We start from the raw sequence: 15,243 nt of genomic DNA, 5'->3' as shown, positions 1-15,243 counted from the left end.
TGAGTTTACAAGACAATATTATCCCAAGTAGTGTGGGGACCATAGGCCTATATAATCAAGCTTCCAAAAAGTTTTTTGAATTTACCAAGTAAATTCTCTATCTTATTAATTCCTCCTAACTCTACTATAGATTCAAAATTTCACTCTTGATTACATAGAATGCTCTATACCAAGTATAGATACGATATGATTTATCTATTATTTTAATCTAAATAATCAAGGATCCTCTATTGATGATTTACATCGAGTAGGGAGAAATTTACCGTTTTACCCTTCAATGTATTTTATCCTTAAAATACTTAGCTACTTGTAAATGATATTTCAGTAAACTAATATAATTATTGAAATAAGTACTCCACCAATTAAACTCATTTGGCCAGGCTCTAAAGAAACCATCGTTTCACTTTTATGTGTTTATAGAAGCTATAGATTCTATATCTACGATTAGCGCTTCCACTCAATTTCATACTGTGTTCCTAAGTTGTAAGTGTTGGGTCAATCCAATTGGTTAACTTTAACAAACAAGTTAAAGAACACATTTAGTACATTTAAGTCAAAACCTAATCATCTCAGGATTGAGATCATTGATCTAAGATCAACTAAGTGATATTTAAATAGAAAAAATATTACGGTAGGTTTATGATATCTTTTCCACTATGAATATCAGTTTAGTTGGATGTATAATCATACATCTGATGCAAGCTTACTTCGCTAATACCTTGGAAAAGATATTCTACTGTACAAGTGTAAGTAAACTAATTTGTTAATTATCATACCAGTGTAAATCCAGTTATTGATAAATCATGGGACTAATTAGTTTAATCACATAATCTTGATTATTTTTTACTATGTAGACAACACAATAATTATGAATAATAATGTGATAAGGATTTAATAGAATTTATATATCAAACATATAATCATGAAATAAACATGTGAACCAAGCATTACACTAAACAAGTAATAAAATAATTTTTCGTTCTTTTATTGATAATGAAATTTAAGATTATATTGAAATAGAATTTTAGTTAGGGCAATAAACCCAACAAACTTTCACTTGCACTAACATAAAACAATTAGTGCATTTCAACTAAACCTAGATTTTCTCTGTGCTTTTCCAATATAGTCTCTGTCAATGTCTTTGTGAATGGGTCAGCTAGGTTATCTTTAGTATCAACTTTTTCTACCAGCGCGTCTCCTCTTTCCACATATTTCCTTATGATGTGGTATTTCCTCTCAATGTGTTTATTCCTCTTGTGGCTTCAAGGCTCTTTACTGTTGGCAATTGCACGGGTGTTGTTACGAAGTAACACCAATAGTTTTTCCATATTTGGAATAACACCAAGCTGTGTGAAGAACTTTCTCAGCCAGACCAGTTCCTTAGCAGCCTCAACAATAGCTATGTACGCGGCCTCCATGGTAGAGTCAGAAATTATAGATTGCTTGACACTTCTCCAAACAACTACTTCACCTCCAAGAGTGAATACCATCCCAGATGTAGACTTTTTGTCATAAAGGGAAGCTTGCAAATTTGAGTCAATATAGCCTAAAGGATTCAAAGAACCACTCTTGTAGACTAACGCATAGTTCCTAGTCCCCTTTAAATATTTCAGAATATGCTTAACTGTCGTCCAATGTTCCTTTCCTGGGTTGGACTAATACCTTCTCATAATTCCCACTGCATAGCAAATGTCTGGTCTAGTGCATAACATATCATACATTAGACTTCCAACTATTGAAGCATAAGGAATTTTTCTCATATCTTCTAGGGGTGTTCATCAAATCGTTCAAACCGCTCAAACTGCCCGCACCGCAAAAAAAATGCGATTTTGAAATTCTTTGTGGTGCGGTTGTAGTTTGAATTTTTCCTAAGCCGCGCGGTGCGGTGCATTTTATAGTTTTAAATTGTTAATATGCGGTTCAAACCGCACCGCACTACATATTATAAAAATACCAATTTTTATATTTATTTAGGTCTAATATGTGAATGTCCAACCCAAAGCCCACTAATTACTGTATTGTTGAAACTTAAAAGTTTTTTTTCATATTTATTTTCAAGCCTTATGGTATTTTTGACAAGTGTTGCTCAAGCTTTGTTGTATTTTTGATAGTTTAATTATTTGGTAATAATCTAAACTGCAGAAACCGCAAAAACCGTACCGCACCGCACCTTTTTTTTGCGGTACAGTTTCTGCTATTTTTTAGTATCGTGGTGCGGATGCGGTTTGAGAAATTAAAAAATCGCATGTGCGGGTTGGTTTAAGAAAATGGTCAAAAACCGCACCACCCGCACCACCCGCACCACGAACATCCCTAATATCTTCTATCTCTTGGAGATCAGTAGGAGACTGTTCCTTATATAGTCGCAAACCAATCAAAGATAAAATGTGTGTCCAAACTGCTCTCCTCTAGACTTTTGGAAATACTTCTGCTCATTATGGTTGGGAAACTATCTCGGACCACTGCTCCTGTGTTGTCTTTACTAAGGCTGACATGAAAATAGGGGTTAAGCCACTTTGATTCTACAATTTTTGGGCTGACCATTCTAATTTGAAAGATATGGTTTTACATAGCTGGGAGAAGCCTCTTGCAGCATCTGGTATGAAAGGAATTTACTTTAAGCTTATGAGACTGAAGCATGTTCTTAAGAAGTTCAATAATGAGATTATTGGAGATGTTGGTAAGAATTTTCAACAAGCCAAAGATTTTTATCAGGAAGCTCGTATGAAGGCTCAAGCTCATCCAAGGGATTCAGATTTTCAGGATCAAAAGAGGGTAGCTTCTGCCAATTTTAACAGTTATGATAAAATGTACCAGAAGTTCCTTAGACAGAGAAGTAAGATCGATTGGATTCAAAAGGGAGATGATAACACAAAATATTTTCATGCTTGTATAAAGAAGAGAAAATATGAAAACGGGATTGCTTCTTTTACTAATGATCATGGAGTTGTCATCGATAACTTCTCTGAAGTTGTGGATCACTTCATGAGTCATTTCAAAGGCTTTATGGGGACTAGGAATGAAATTGTAGCAAGGATAAATTTGGAGTGTTTTGATTCGAATTCTAGATTGAATCTGGATCAACAAGCTCTTTTACTTAAGCCTTCTCCTACAATGAAATCAGAAAAGTTCTTTTTAGCATCCCTGACACAAAATATCTTGGACCGAATGGATTCAATTCTGGATTCTTCAAAGTGATGTGGGCTGATATTGGGAAGGATGTTTGTAAAGCCATCTCTGATTTCTTTATCACAGGTTATGCCATCCGAGCTTCACTCATCCATGATATCCTTAATTCCTAAGCATGATAACCCTACAAAGGCAGTTAATTATCGCCTAATAGCTTGTTGTTCCACTTTATACAAGTGTGTGTCGAAATTGCTCTGCTCTAGACTGGCCAAGGTTCTTCCTTTGATAACTAATCAGAATCAAGGTGCCTTTGTTCAAGGTAAATCTATTTCCCATAATGTGATGATTTTGCAGGATCATTTGAAGAACTATAATAGGAAAAATATCTCACCTCGGTGTGCTATAAAAATTGATATCAGTAAGGCCTATGACACGGTGAATTGGGATTTCATCGAAAGCTTACTGGTAGCTTTTAATATGCCCCAAAGATTTATTAAATGGTTGATGACTTGCATAACCTCGACCTCCTATTCCATAATCATGAATGGAAGAATTCAGGGAAGTTTTAAAGGTAAAAAAAGGATTGCGTCAAGGTGATCCTCTTTCTCCTTTACTCTTTGTCCTTGTTATGGACTATCTGGCGAGATTACTGCAGATTGCTGCCAATAACTCCAGCTATAGATTTCATCCGCGCTGCAAAAAGCTAAGGCTTATCAATCTTTGCTTTGCGGATGATCTCATCATCTTTAGTAATGGTTCTCAACAGTCAATAGCAGCTCTAAAACAGGTTCTTGAGGAGTTTAGTAAGGCTTCAGGGTTGCACATAAATCATGACATGTCTCAAATTTTTCTTGGTGGAGTCAATCCGTTGAATAAACACAGCATTCTTGAAGAATTAAAACTTGTTGAAGGCAGTTTCCCGATGATATATCTTGGGATTCCCTTGAGACAAACTAAGTGGAAAGCCGAGGATTGTGGCATAATCATCAAGAAGATCACTTAGAGACTTCATAATTGGGCAAGTAAGCATCTTTCGTTTGCTGGAAAAATTCAGTTAATTCACTCTGTGTTACTTGGACTTCGAAACTACTAGATGAGCATATTTGTGTTACCTCAATGTGTTAATAAGGAGATTGAGAGGTTGTGTAGGGGTTCCTTTGGGGTTTATTGTTGGTTTTTGTGCCCTAAATAAAATCCATTTCAATATAATCAGGTTTACTAATTAATAAAAAATTTTATGTTGCATAGTTCACATGATTTATTTCATAATTTGTTTAATGTATGAATTCTATTAAGTCCAGAACATATGTATTTGTTCATGATTATAGTGTTGTTAGCACAGTGGAATATAATCATGATTATATGTTCAAAAGTTTAATTCCCTGATTTGTCAGTTCACTGGATTTAGACTGGCATGATAATCAGCAATAGGTATACTTACACCTTGGATAAGTGTTATGTCCTTTCCAGGGCATTGGAAAAGGTTACCAGTATCAGATGTATGGAGTATACATTGGAAGGGACCGATATTGATCTTAGATAAGATATTCTAAACTTACCGTTATATCTTTCTAAGTCAATATCAATGGTTGATCTTAGGTCTATGGATCTTAATCCTGACATGGTTAGGTTCAATCTCAAGAGTGTTATTTGTGTTCTTTGATTTGTTAGTTAAGCCTACTTTTTGTTCTAGGTGATACGTACATTTTGGGAACATGAGAGTACAATTGAGTGGGAGCGCTAATCATAGATATGGAATCTATTGCTTCTATCTGGACATAGAAGTGAAACGATGATTTCCTTCGAGCATGGCTGAATAGAGATAAATGATTGAGGCCTCATTTCAGTAATTATATTAGTTTACCGAAGTATCATTTATAGGTTGCTAAGTGTTTTAAGGATGAAATACATTAAAGGGTAGAACAGTAAATTTATCCCTATTCAGTGTAGATCATCTATAGAGGATCCTTGACTATTAGGATTATAACAATGGATAATCATAACGTATCTATATCTTGGTACATATAGAGCATTCTATATAGCTGAGAGTGTATTCAATTCCAAATCTATAGTGGAGCAAGGCAGAATTAATAAGTTGAGAATTTACTTGGTGAATTCTAGATCTACTTATTGAAAGATCAGTTATATAGGCCCATGGTCCCCTCACTAGTTGAGATAATACTGCTTGCAGACTCAGTTAATTGATTTTAATTAATCAATTATAATTCTAAAATTAGACTGTCTTATTTATGAATTTTCACTAAGCAAGGGCTTAATTGTGAAGAAAAGAGGTTTTGGAGTCAATTTGTTAATTAAGAGACTTTGTATGGTCTAATTAATAAATTACATAAATGACAATTTTATTTAGTAATTAATTATAATTATTAAATAAATAGTTTTGGCATTTATAGGTTTGAATTGGAAAATATGATATTATTGAAAAGAAGAATAAGTGGTTGAAATAAAGTGGCAAAATTGTAACTAGAGATTGGCCTTTTGAAGTGTACGACCAACATGTAATTTTGCCCAATATTTTGTTCTTTTTTAATCCATATAATTCAACCCTAAGCCCTAGTTGAACACTATAAAAGGAACATGATACTCTCACTCATCCAATTAATGTCAACTTGACTATTCAACCAAACCTAGATGAGAGAGTTCCTTCTATAGAGAATTCACCTCCTTCATTGTTCTTCTTACTTCAGCCGATAGTGAGTGAGTGCCATGCCCACACATAGCAAGTCAAGTACTCAATCATAGTGAGTAAGACGGTGGTAACCAAACCTGAAGGAGAGAAAGAGATCCAGGTTTTGATCTTGATAATGCTTTGCTACAAAAAGGAATCAAGGGCTAGAGATCTTAAACGGAAGGAGTCATTATATTCCGCTGCAACCAATGTAAGGTTTTCTTAAATCCCTATGTGTTTATTTTCATTGTTTTAGAGAATTCATATTTAGGATGTTAATGAAACATACTTGTTAGTAAATCTAGATCCTGGTAAAATATTCCCAACATTTAAATGGTAACAGAAGCAAAGTCCATGTTGCTTTTTGGGATAAAATCTTCTTGCCCAAAGCTTATGGAGGTTTGGGGTCAAGGATGGTGCTAAATGGAATCAGGTGAACTTAGCCAAGTTTGTTTGGGCTCTTTCTATTAAAAAAGACTTGTTATGGGTTAAATGGATCAATACCATTTGCCTAAAACAAGAGTCTTACTGGTTGTATGATTTAAAACCTGACACAAGTTGGTATTGGCGAAAGCTTTGTCACTTGAGGAAGAGATTCACGGAGGATGACATAAAGGCAGCTGGGAATACAAGTAAATTCCGAAATGGTCTGTTATATAACAGCATGCTTGATCGAAATCAATTTTCATTGCCATAAAACTATAGGGAGTTCTCTTAACTTACCAAAGCACAAATTTGTTCTTTGGCAAGTGGTTAACTCCCATCTGTTGACAAAGAATAATATGGCTAGAATGCACATTCTGTTGGAGTCGAACAAGCGCCCAGTTTGTGAGGATTGTATTGAAACTCATGAACACTTGTTTTTCTCTTGATGTCTTTCCCATAGTGGTTGAGTTGGTGTTCGATTGGCTTGGTAATCGCATGTGGCCTTCAGATTTTAAAGGTTGGATAAGCTGGCTGTCTTTGAACATGGACAATTGGGTGAAAAAAATCAGTGTAGCAGCTGTTGCCGCTACCTGCTATTATCTTTGGATTAATCGCAATAGGTGTGTTTTTGAGGGATATTCGCATAAGAATACTCGCATTGTTACTGATATTAAAAGTATAGTGAGGTATAGAGTTCAAAATGTAAAAAATAGAAGATTGAATAGAGTAGATAGCAGGTTTTTACAGATTATACAAATGTAATTTACTGTTTGTTTGCTTCGGTTAAGGGCTATTTTGCTCTTTGCTTGATTGTTTGTATTGGTTTTGTTCTTGATTAATAAAGTATTTTCCTTCTTGATAAAAAAAATTAATTTGTTAAAATACAAGGTTTAAATGAAAATAAATGCAAAATATAAAATCTCAAATTGTATAAACCCATAAATTAAGACCAAAATTGTAATTGAATTGCCATATGGGCTATTTTCATAAAAACTCAAAAATAACGAAAACTATTTTAAATATAGATTTACAGTTTTTTTTTTTTTTAGATTTAAATATTTTATTTAATAAAAATACAAATAGCTCCTTTTATATTGTTTCCACACATTTATTATAGATAAATAAATAATAAAAAGAGAAAAAGAAAGAATAGAAAAAAGCATATGCTAACAGATCTTAGTGGTCAAGAGAAAATGATATTTGATACAAAACCAATAAAAATATAGAGAGTAGAGAGTCCAACCAAACACAGTCAGAGATTAGAAAATCAAGTGTTTTAGTAAGAATATATATAGGATTATGGGAGAAGAAACGAAGCTTTATGGTGTTAGGGCAAGCACTTTTAGTAACAGAATAAACATTGCTTTGAAACTCAAAGGTGTTGAATACAAATACTATGAAGAAGATCTGAAGAACAAGAGTGCTTCACTCCTCAGATACAACCCAATTCACAAAAAAGTCCCTACCTTTGTTCACAATAAAAAGTCCTTAGCAGAGTCACTTGTCATTCTTGAATACATTGATGAGACATGGAAGACTCACCCCATCTTGCCTCAACATCCATACCAAAGAGCTCAAGCCCGTTTTTGGGCTCGTTTCATTGATGATAAGGTAAAATGTTAATTCTTTGAAAATAATCTCTCTTTTTTTCTTTTCTTTTTTGAAATTGAACTTTCTGCTCATAGTAAAGATAATTTTGATGATGAATAATGTGATTATCATATGTCATGCATTGTAATATCTTTACATTTTTTTTAGCTAGAACTTTCGTCGAACAAGTTATGTGCAATCTGTAAAATAACAATTTGTTGTTGAATATTATTTTCCCAGATCGTTCCAACTGTATGGAAAGCATTATGGGTAAAAGAAAATCAGAAAGAAACATTAAATGAAGCAAGTGAGAATCTAGAGTTTCTAGAGAAAGAGCTGAAAGGCAAATACTTTGGAGGAGAAAGCACTGGAATGGTGGACATAGCAGCAAATTTCGTAGCCCAATGGATTCCAGCTGTACAAGAGCTTGTGGGAATAGAGGTGTTGATAGAGACAAAGTTTCCTAAGCTCTGTAAATGGAGCCATGATTTTGCTGCTCATCCTGTGGTCAAGGATGTATTACCCTCTAAAGAAGAACTCAATGCACACTTCAGGCCTCGTTTGAATATCACCCATTGAAAAATGATTCAGAATTTGTAATTAATATGGATAAAGTTTGTGAGCATCAAATGGTTGATATTTACGATTTATCTATTTTAGTTATGTCCATAGAATATAGCTAGAGTATAGGGCGCTGGTAAGCACTTGAGCCACACTCAAGTGGCCATAAGAGATAAGAGAGTCTGTATATGTTAGAGGTCCTGAGTTTGAGTCTATATTGTAATATTTTTTTTTTTTAGAAAACTTGTACTTCATTAGAATAAATAGTGAGAGTACAGAGCAATCAAGTTATATAGAAGGTAATTATTTCAAACCAATTCATTATTTAGTCTTAATTTTAACTTGGCAATTTTATGAGCTAACTCATTAGAATCTCTATACAATAAAACGTCATCTCGTGGACTACCATTCCAATTACAAGAATTGAGCTTATCTACTATAGTTTTACACTCAGTTTTTAACACATCCACAAGAAGGTGAAGCAGTTGAATCCATTGAACAGCATGAAAAATTGCCTTCGCTTTGGCTATGACAGCAGAAACACTGCCAATACAAGGCTTGGATATCACAGTTTTAACTCTATCCAATTCATCCAAAACAACAATGCCGAAGCTATGTATCCTATTATGATGATCAATGGCAGCATCAGTAAAAAACCTGAAAAGTATCCTCTCAGAAGAAGCTACCAAAGACCTGGTGTGCATATGAGCTGATTTACTTGAGTAGTGATTGTGCTGCTGTGCATCCAAATATTTGAAGAAATAATTAACACACCAATCAATGATATTATTAGCTGGAATAACACTATGATTATAAAGATCATTATTCCTTTTATTCCAAAGAGCCCACAAAAAATAGTATAAAATACTAACATAATCCTTATCCTGAATATTTATAATACACATTAAAAATTCATTGATCGATATCAAGGTATTTGTAATTATAGTAGTGATTCACAAATATTGAAGATTTCTAAGTTTTCCTCGATCTAGAGCACTCTAGCAGAGCATGGTTAACTGTTTCAAGACTTATCTTACAGATGTGACAAATGGGAGAATCAATAACATGCTTAACAAAAAGGGAAGAGGCTACAGGAATGGCATTAGACACTACCCTCCATATAAAATATTTGATTTTTGGAGGTACTTTAAAGTTTCATCTTACTCTAGAATTTTTTAGAGTTTGTAAAAGATGAAGTATAAGGCGCTGGACACAATGATTTAGAGGATATATAATCCTTAAGATTTTATAGATCATTTGTTAAGCCTAACTAGATTGTATTATATTTTATAGTATTATGTTACATATATTTATATTTTTGTATAATATAAAGAAATTTTAATTTATATCAAATTTAAGTAAGATAGTCGCTTTTCGCGTATTAATATAATTTTTTTTAGTATTATAATAATAAAAAATTATTATTAATATAATATAATTAAAAAATTATTTTAATAAATAGTTATATTGAAATTATATAAAATAATTACATATTAATATTGTTAATTAAATTTATTAAAAATAAAACTCTATAAAATAGAAAAAGTTCTCTAGTCACAATAGTATTAATTACATTAATTTACAGTATAAATACTTAAGCTTAACTCACAGTTACAAATAAATATTTAAGTTTAATTTTTGGCGGTTATAATACCTAAGTTATAATTCTGGAACATAAGTAGGTTCCTGGCTTTTAAGTATTAAGTAAATTGCCACATGACAATCCTTGATTGGTCCAAGTCAATAAATTTTTATTTTTTAAAAAAATAGTTTAAATATACCAATAACAACAAGAAAAAGATACGTGGATAATGACTTGATATTTAACGGCCAGGTACTTACGGAAGTTCCAGAAATATAATTTAGGTATTATTATTAGAAATTATTTTACCAGGATCTAGAATTACTAACATGCATGTTGGATTATAATTCTGTAATCTAACATCATAAATATAAATTTTTAAAAATAATAATAAACAAATAAAAGTTGTAGAAAACTTTACATTGATGGCAGCAGAATAATATGACTTCTTCCATTCAAATCCGTAACCCTTGATCATTTCTGTTGCAGAGTCTAATCAAGATCTAAACCTAGATTCTCCTTCAGTTGACAATTTAAACTACACAATCTTCCTCACTATGCTGAGTATTGCTATGAAATGTGTGGACAATTTCTCAATACCAAGGACCACAAATTTTTGTGAAGAAAACTCAGAGAATTTTGAAAATAATATGTTTTCTTTTTGATTTAATTTGTAAGACATGAGAGAGTCTAAGAGTGTTCTATTGAATAAAACGCTATCATGTTCTATTTATAGGGATTCATTAGGTTTATGGTTAGAACTAAATAGGCGTATTGAAAGATCCAATGGCTTAAAATACTCCTTCAGGGTCGAACCCCTTATGAAGGCCTATGAGTTAGATTTTTGTCATTATTTTGCTTCCTTAATGAAACAAACTTATCTTTTTTTTTTTTAATAATGTTATTTTTCTGCTCTAGTTATTTAAACACTAATTATGTCTATTTAATAATTATAATTAATTATCAAATAAAATTACTATTTAAATATATTTATTAATTAGACCTTCCAAAGTCTCTTAATTAATATATCAATTTAAATTCTCTTTCTTCTTAATTATGCCCTTGATAAAATTCACAAATAAGACATTGTCGTTATTTAGAATTCTAATTAATTAAATAAATCAATTAGTTGAGGCTACAAAATAATATTATCACAGTTAGTGTGGAGACCATGGGCCTATGTAACCAAGCTCCCAATAAGTAGTTCTAGAATTTACCAAGTGAATTCTCTATCTTATTAATTCCTCCTAACTCCATTACAGATTTAGAATTGCACTCCTAATTACATCAAACGCTCTATTCACCAAAAATAAATATGAGATAAATTATCCATTATTTCAATCTAAATAATCAAAGATCCTCTATAAATCATTTACATCAAGTAGGGATAAATTTACCGTTTTACCCCTCAACGTATTTGATCCTTAAAATACTTAGCTTCTTATAAATAATATTTCACTAAACTAATATAATTGCTGGAATAAGAGTTATTTCATTTATGTCTGTTAGCCAAGCTCTAAGAAAATTATCGTTTCACTTCTAAATAGTTATGGAAGCTATAGATTCTATATCTATGATTAGCGCTTGCACTCAATTGTACTACTATGTTCCCAAGATGTAAGTATTAGGTCGATCCAAGTGGTTAGTTATAACGAACAAATCAAAGAATTCATTCATGCAGTATAGTTAATCCAGAACCTAATCTTAGGATTAAATCTTTTGATCTAAGATAAACTAAGTGGCATTGACTTTGTAAAGATATAACGGTAAGTTTATGATATATTATCCACTGTCAATATCGGTCCAGTCTGATGTATAGCTAATACAAATGATACTAGTATACTTTGCTAATGCCCTAGAAAGGACATTTCACATATCATTGTGCAAGTAAACTTTATCGCTGATTATCACGTCAGTGTAAATCTAGTGCACTGATACATCATAGGACTAAATAGTTTAAAGCATATAATCACAATTACTTTCCATTGTGATAATGTCATTGTAATTGTGAGTAACTATATGTTCAGAATTTAATAGAAATTATATATTAAAACTATAAGTATAAAAACTACATGTAAACCTAAATGATTTCTAATCTTCTATTGACAGTAAATAAGATTATACTGAAATGAGTTTTATTTAGGGCATAAAATCCTAACAATTATTACTGCCAAAAATTAAACTTAGGTATTTATTTGTAACTGAGAGTTAAACTTAGATATCTACACTGCAAATTACTATATTTATTTTTATTATTTGGAGGATTATTGAAAATTTTATTAGTGTGTTCTATAATTTACTTATTTATTAAGAAATTTGAAATTATACTAACATATATTGTTGACCTGAAAAAGTGATCAATTGACAGTTGGGTTCTATAAATCTGGTGTTTGCCATGTGTTACATAACAAGAACAATAAAGTAAATAAGACAAGGATTTTTATAGAGGTTCGACCCCCTTTGTTAGCTGGTAATGACCTACTCCCCATTTAGTTATATTGATACCTAGAGATAATACTATTCAGATTACTATCGGTGGGATCTGATATAGTTATCTATAAGGTTACAAAGCTTAAATCGAGTAGGCAAATCACTATTGAAAGAGAAGTATAGCCTTAGAGATGTGGGAGAGAGGATGAGAGAGCCCCTTGGGCGTGTACAAGAGAGAAAGAGAGAAGAGAGATTAGAGTTTTAGACTTAGAGTGATTTGGAAGCTAGAATTAGACTTAGGTTTTCTAGGTTAGAATTAAGGCATTTATATAGGAAAGCCTAAACCATAATTTGCAACTAAAATCTTAGATATTTACATATTAAATTGACTAAATATAAAAGACTAAATTGCCCCTTAAAAGTAGATATTTTCTATCAGTTTGTTGGGCTGCGAAGGACCCAATTCACAAGTAGCTTACAGTCCATGTATCAGACCGTGCAGAGAATCCTGCCAGGCCAATCCTGAGTACCCATACACTGTAGGATATGGTCTGGCCGACCATGCAAGGTCTACAGGTTGAGGTCTAGTCGGCCATGCTCCTGCTAGGTCCTAGCAGGTCATGTACCTGCTAGGATCCTACAGATCACTGTCAGCTTTACCAAGAGGAGGCCATCTTTTAAATGTGGAGAACAGCTTTTGGCAAGTGGAGGATAACTTTGTACACTATTTTCTTAGAGAGGACAGGTTCCTTTGGTCAAACTGAAGCTCCTTCAGTCTGGAAGTCACCTTCTGGCCCGCCAGCTTGTGCCCAAATCCTGGCCGGCCATACAAACTCACTCTGACCAACCTATATGCTTCTCTTAGTTGGCCAGACATGTTGGTAATCCTCTTGATGGCTCACTTCACTCTTTTTGATTGCTACTTGATGGTTTTGCCATATCTTGTATGGAAACCCTATCTTACTACTGGCAAGGTTATATTCCACATGCACTCTGTCTTGGCTTACGTGGACATTCCACATTAGGTAGATTTTGGGATAAAATTTTCCCCCCAAGTCCTTGTTCGAACATTTGGTCGGATATGGAATTTCTATCTTCGTCTTGTTTGTAGTAGTCTCAGTCGAGCAGCCTCGTCTAGCCAATTGTTGGCTTTTTACATGGCATGCTTTTAGATCTTTGATCTTCTCTCTCTATATACGTCTCATCTTTTCTTCTTTGGTACCTCTTCTTTGTACCCACCAGTAATAAGTTTCAAGCTTTTGGAAACTTTTTTATTCTCATGTTAGTTTCTAATCTCTTTGGTATATTGATCCTCGTGACAATTTTAAAATGTACAATGTGTGACTTTTTGATGGAAAAGATTCAATTTTGACATTCATTCTGATTCTTGACTCTTTGAGTCATAAAGAATATGAGGCACATATTCTAGTTTCGAAAGAAAAACACACATTAGGATTCAAAACTTACCTTGGCCAGCCTAGGAGGTCTTGATTGAGACCTGGCCGGCCCTAGGGCTGAATCATGGAAGTTGGCGAGCTCTAGGATTTTACCCTATAAAGCTAGCATGTTCATGCTTGGGTTTGGTGACCCTGGCTAGTTCTTGACTGAGTCATGGGACCCTAGTCGACCCTTTCAAAGCTTGAGAACTTAGCCAGCATTAGCCTTAGTTCCAAGTGGGTAGCCAATTTTCTGTCCTCTTTTGACTTTAATAAGAATCCGGCTCTGTAGGCATATACAACCCTAGCCTCATACATGGTTCCCTTGGAAACTCTACATGAATCTTAATGGTGAGTCTATTATAGTCGAATGTTCAACTTAAGACTCAACATGGCTTGGAACATATAAGGAACCTTGCCTTAGTCGTAGCCCAGTACGTGGCCCCTATAGGAGCTCTGTCCGGTTCTTTTCTGGCTATACAGTTCTTACAGGGCCTTGACCTCATGCATGTGAACCGATTTCATATTTGACCTCAAGGCTTTCATGCTCCTACATTGGCCTATAGGCCCTCTATGTTCAAACACTACTATTATTTAGCCTTAAAGCCTTCTATGATGGACATATGATTTTCCTGGCTATCTTCTTATGGCCTTGACATGTAAGTGTCCAGATTTACTTATCAAGCTAAAGTATGCCTGCACGACTTAGATGTGGGTTTAGTAGCTTATTATAAGCGTTAAAATTTCTCTACATAAGTTCTTCGTACTAGTTCGATGCATTGTATGGTATGGGTGCTCCCCATGTAACCAAACAGACTTAGGTCTCTTGGTAACTTGCTATTCACCAAGTTTCTAGGACTTTTCTTGGGGTGCTACCCGTTTTACACATGTGGAACTAAAAGATTAACTTTAAGAATTTAATCTTTATTAGCAAGTGGTTTAGACAAAGTTGGTCTTACGTGTAACAACAGCATACAACTTAGTGTCTACTTTTGAAATCACGTAGTGGCCACCCCTACGTGGCTTACTGCACAATGACCATCACTGAAGAGTGATGGGAGGCCATGCTAAAAAGCAATGGGTATTAGCTCTTTTATGGGTTCCTGCACGGTGAAATGTTAGAAAGACTAATTGACAAGTTGGCTAGTGAGAGTACTTACCAAGTTGTTCCCTATTTCAGTGTTTGGGTAGAAATTTTAACTCCAAGTTCCCGTTGTACATGCCAAACTTGTGTGCACCTTTATTGTTATCTTGTAACTTGGTGTGGACCTTCTCAGTTTGGTCCGAACATGCTTCTTGTAGGATCTTTGTTGCCAAGGAATATTCTTCAGGGAGTAATTCTCTTACAAAGAATTTTTTTCCTTGATCTATTTGTTGAAGGGCCTGGTAACTCTTTGTCGGCA

At 33.6% G+C, this 15,243-nt stretch overlaps 1 protein-coding gene across 1 annotated transcript; it reads left to right on the top strand.

Moving 5' to 3' along the window:
• The first annotated feature begins 7,407 nt into the window (after positions 1–7,407).
• LOC115698010 (probable glutathione S-transferase) lies at positions 7,408–8,705 on the top strand. Its single transcript, XM_030625190.2, has 2 exons — positions 7,408–7,852; positions 8,072–8,705. The coding sequence occupies exons 1-2, from the start codon at positions 7,541–7,543 to the stop codon at positions 8,408–8,410; spliced, it is 651 nt and encodes a 216-aa protein (XP_030481050.1). The 5' UTR covers positions 7,408–7,540; the 3' UTR covers positions 8,411–8,705.
• The last annotated feature ends 6,538 nt before the right edge of the window (positions 8,706–15,243 follow it).

This window comes from Cannabis sativa, chromosome 7, assembly GCF_029168945.1.
Source record: "Cannabis sativa cultivar Pink pepper isolate KNU-18-1 chromosome 7, ASM2916894v1, whole genome shotgun sequence".
Taxonomy (NCBI): Eukaryota; Viridiplantae; Streptophyta; class Magnoliopsida; order Rosales; family Cannabaceae; genus Cannabis; species Cannabis sativa.
This window is presented reverse-complemented; position numbering and strand designations above follow the sequence as displayed.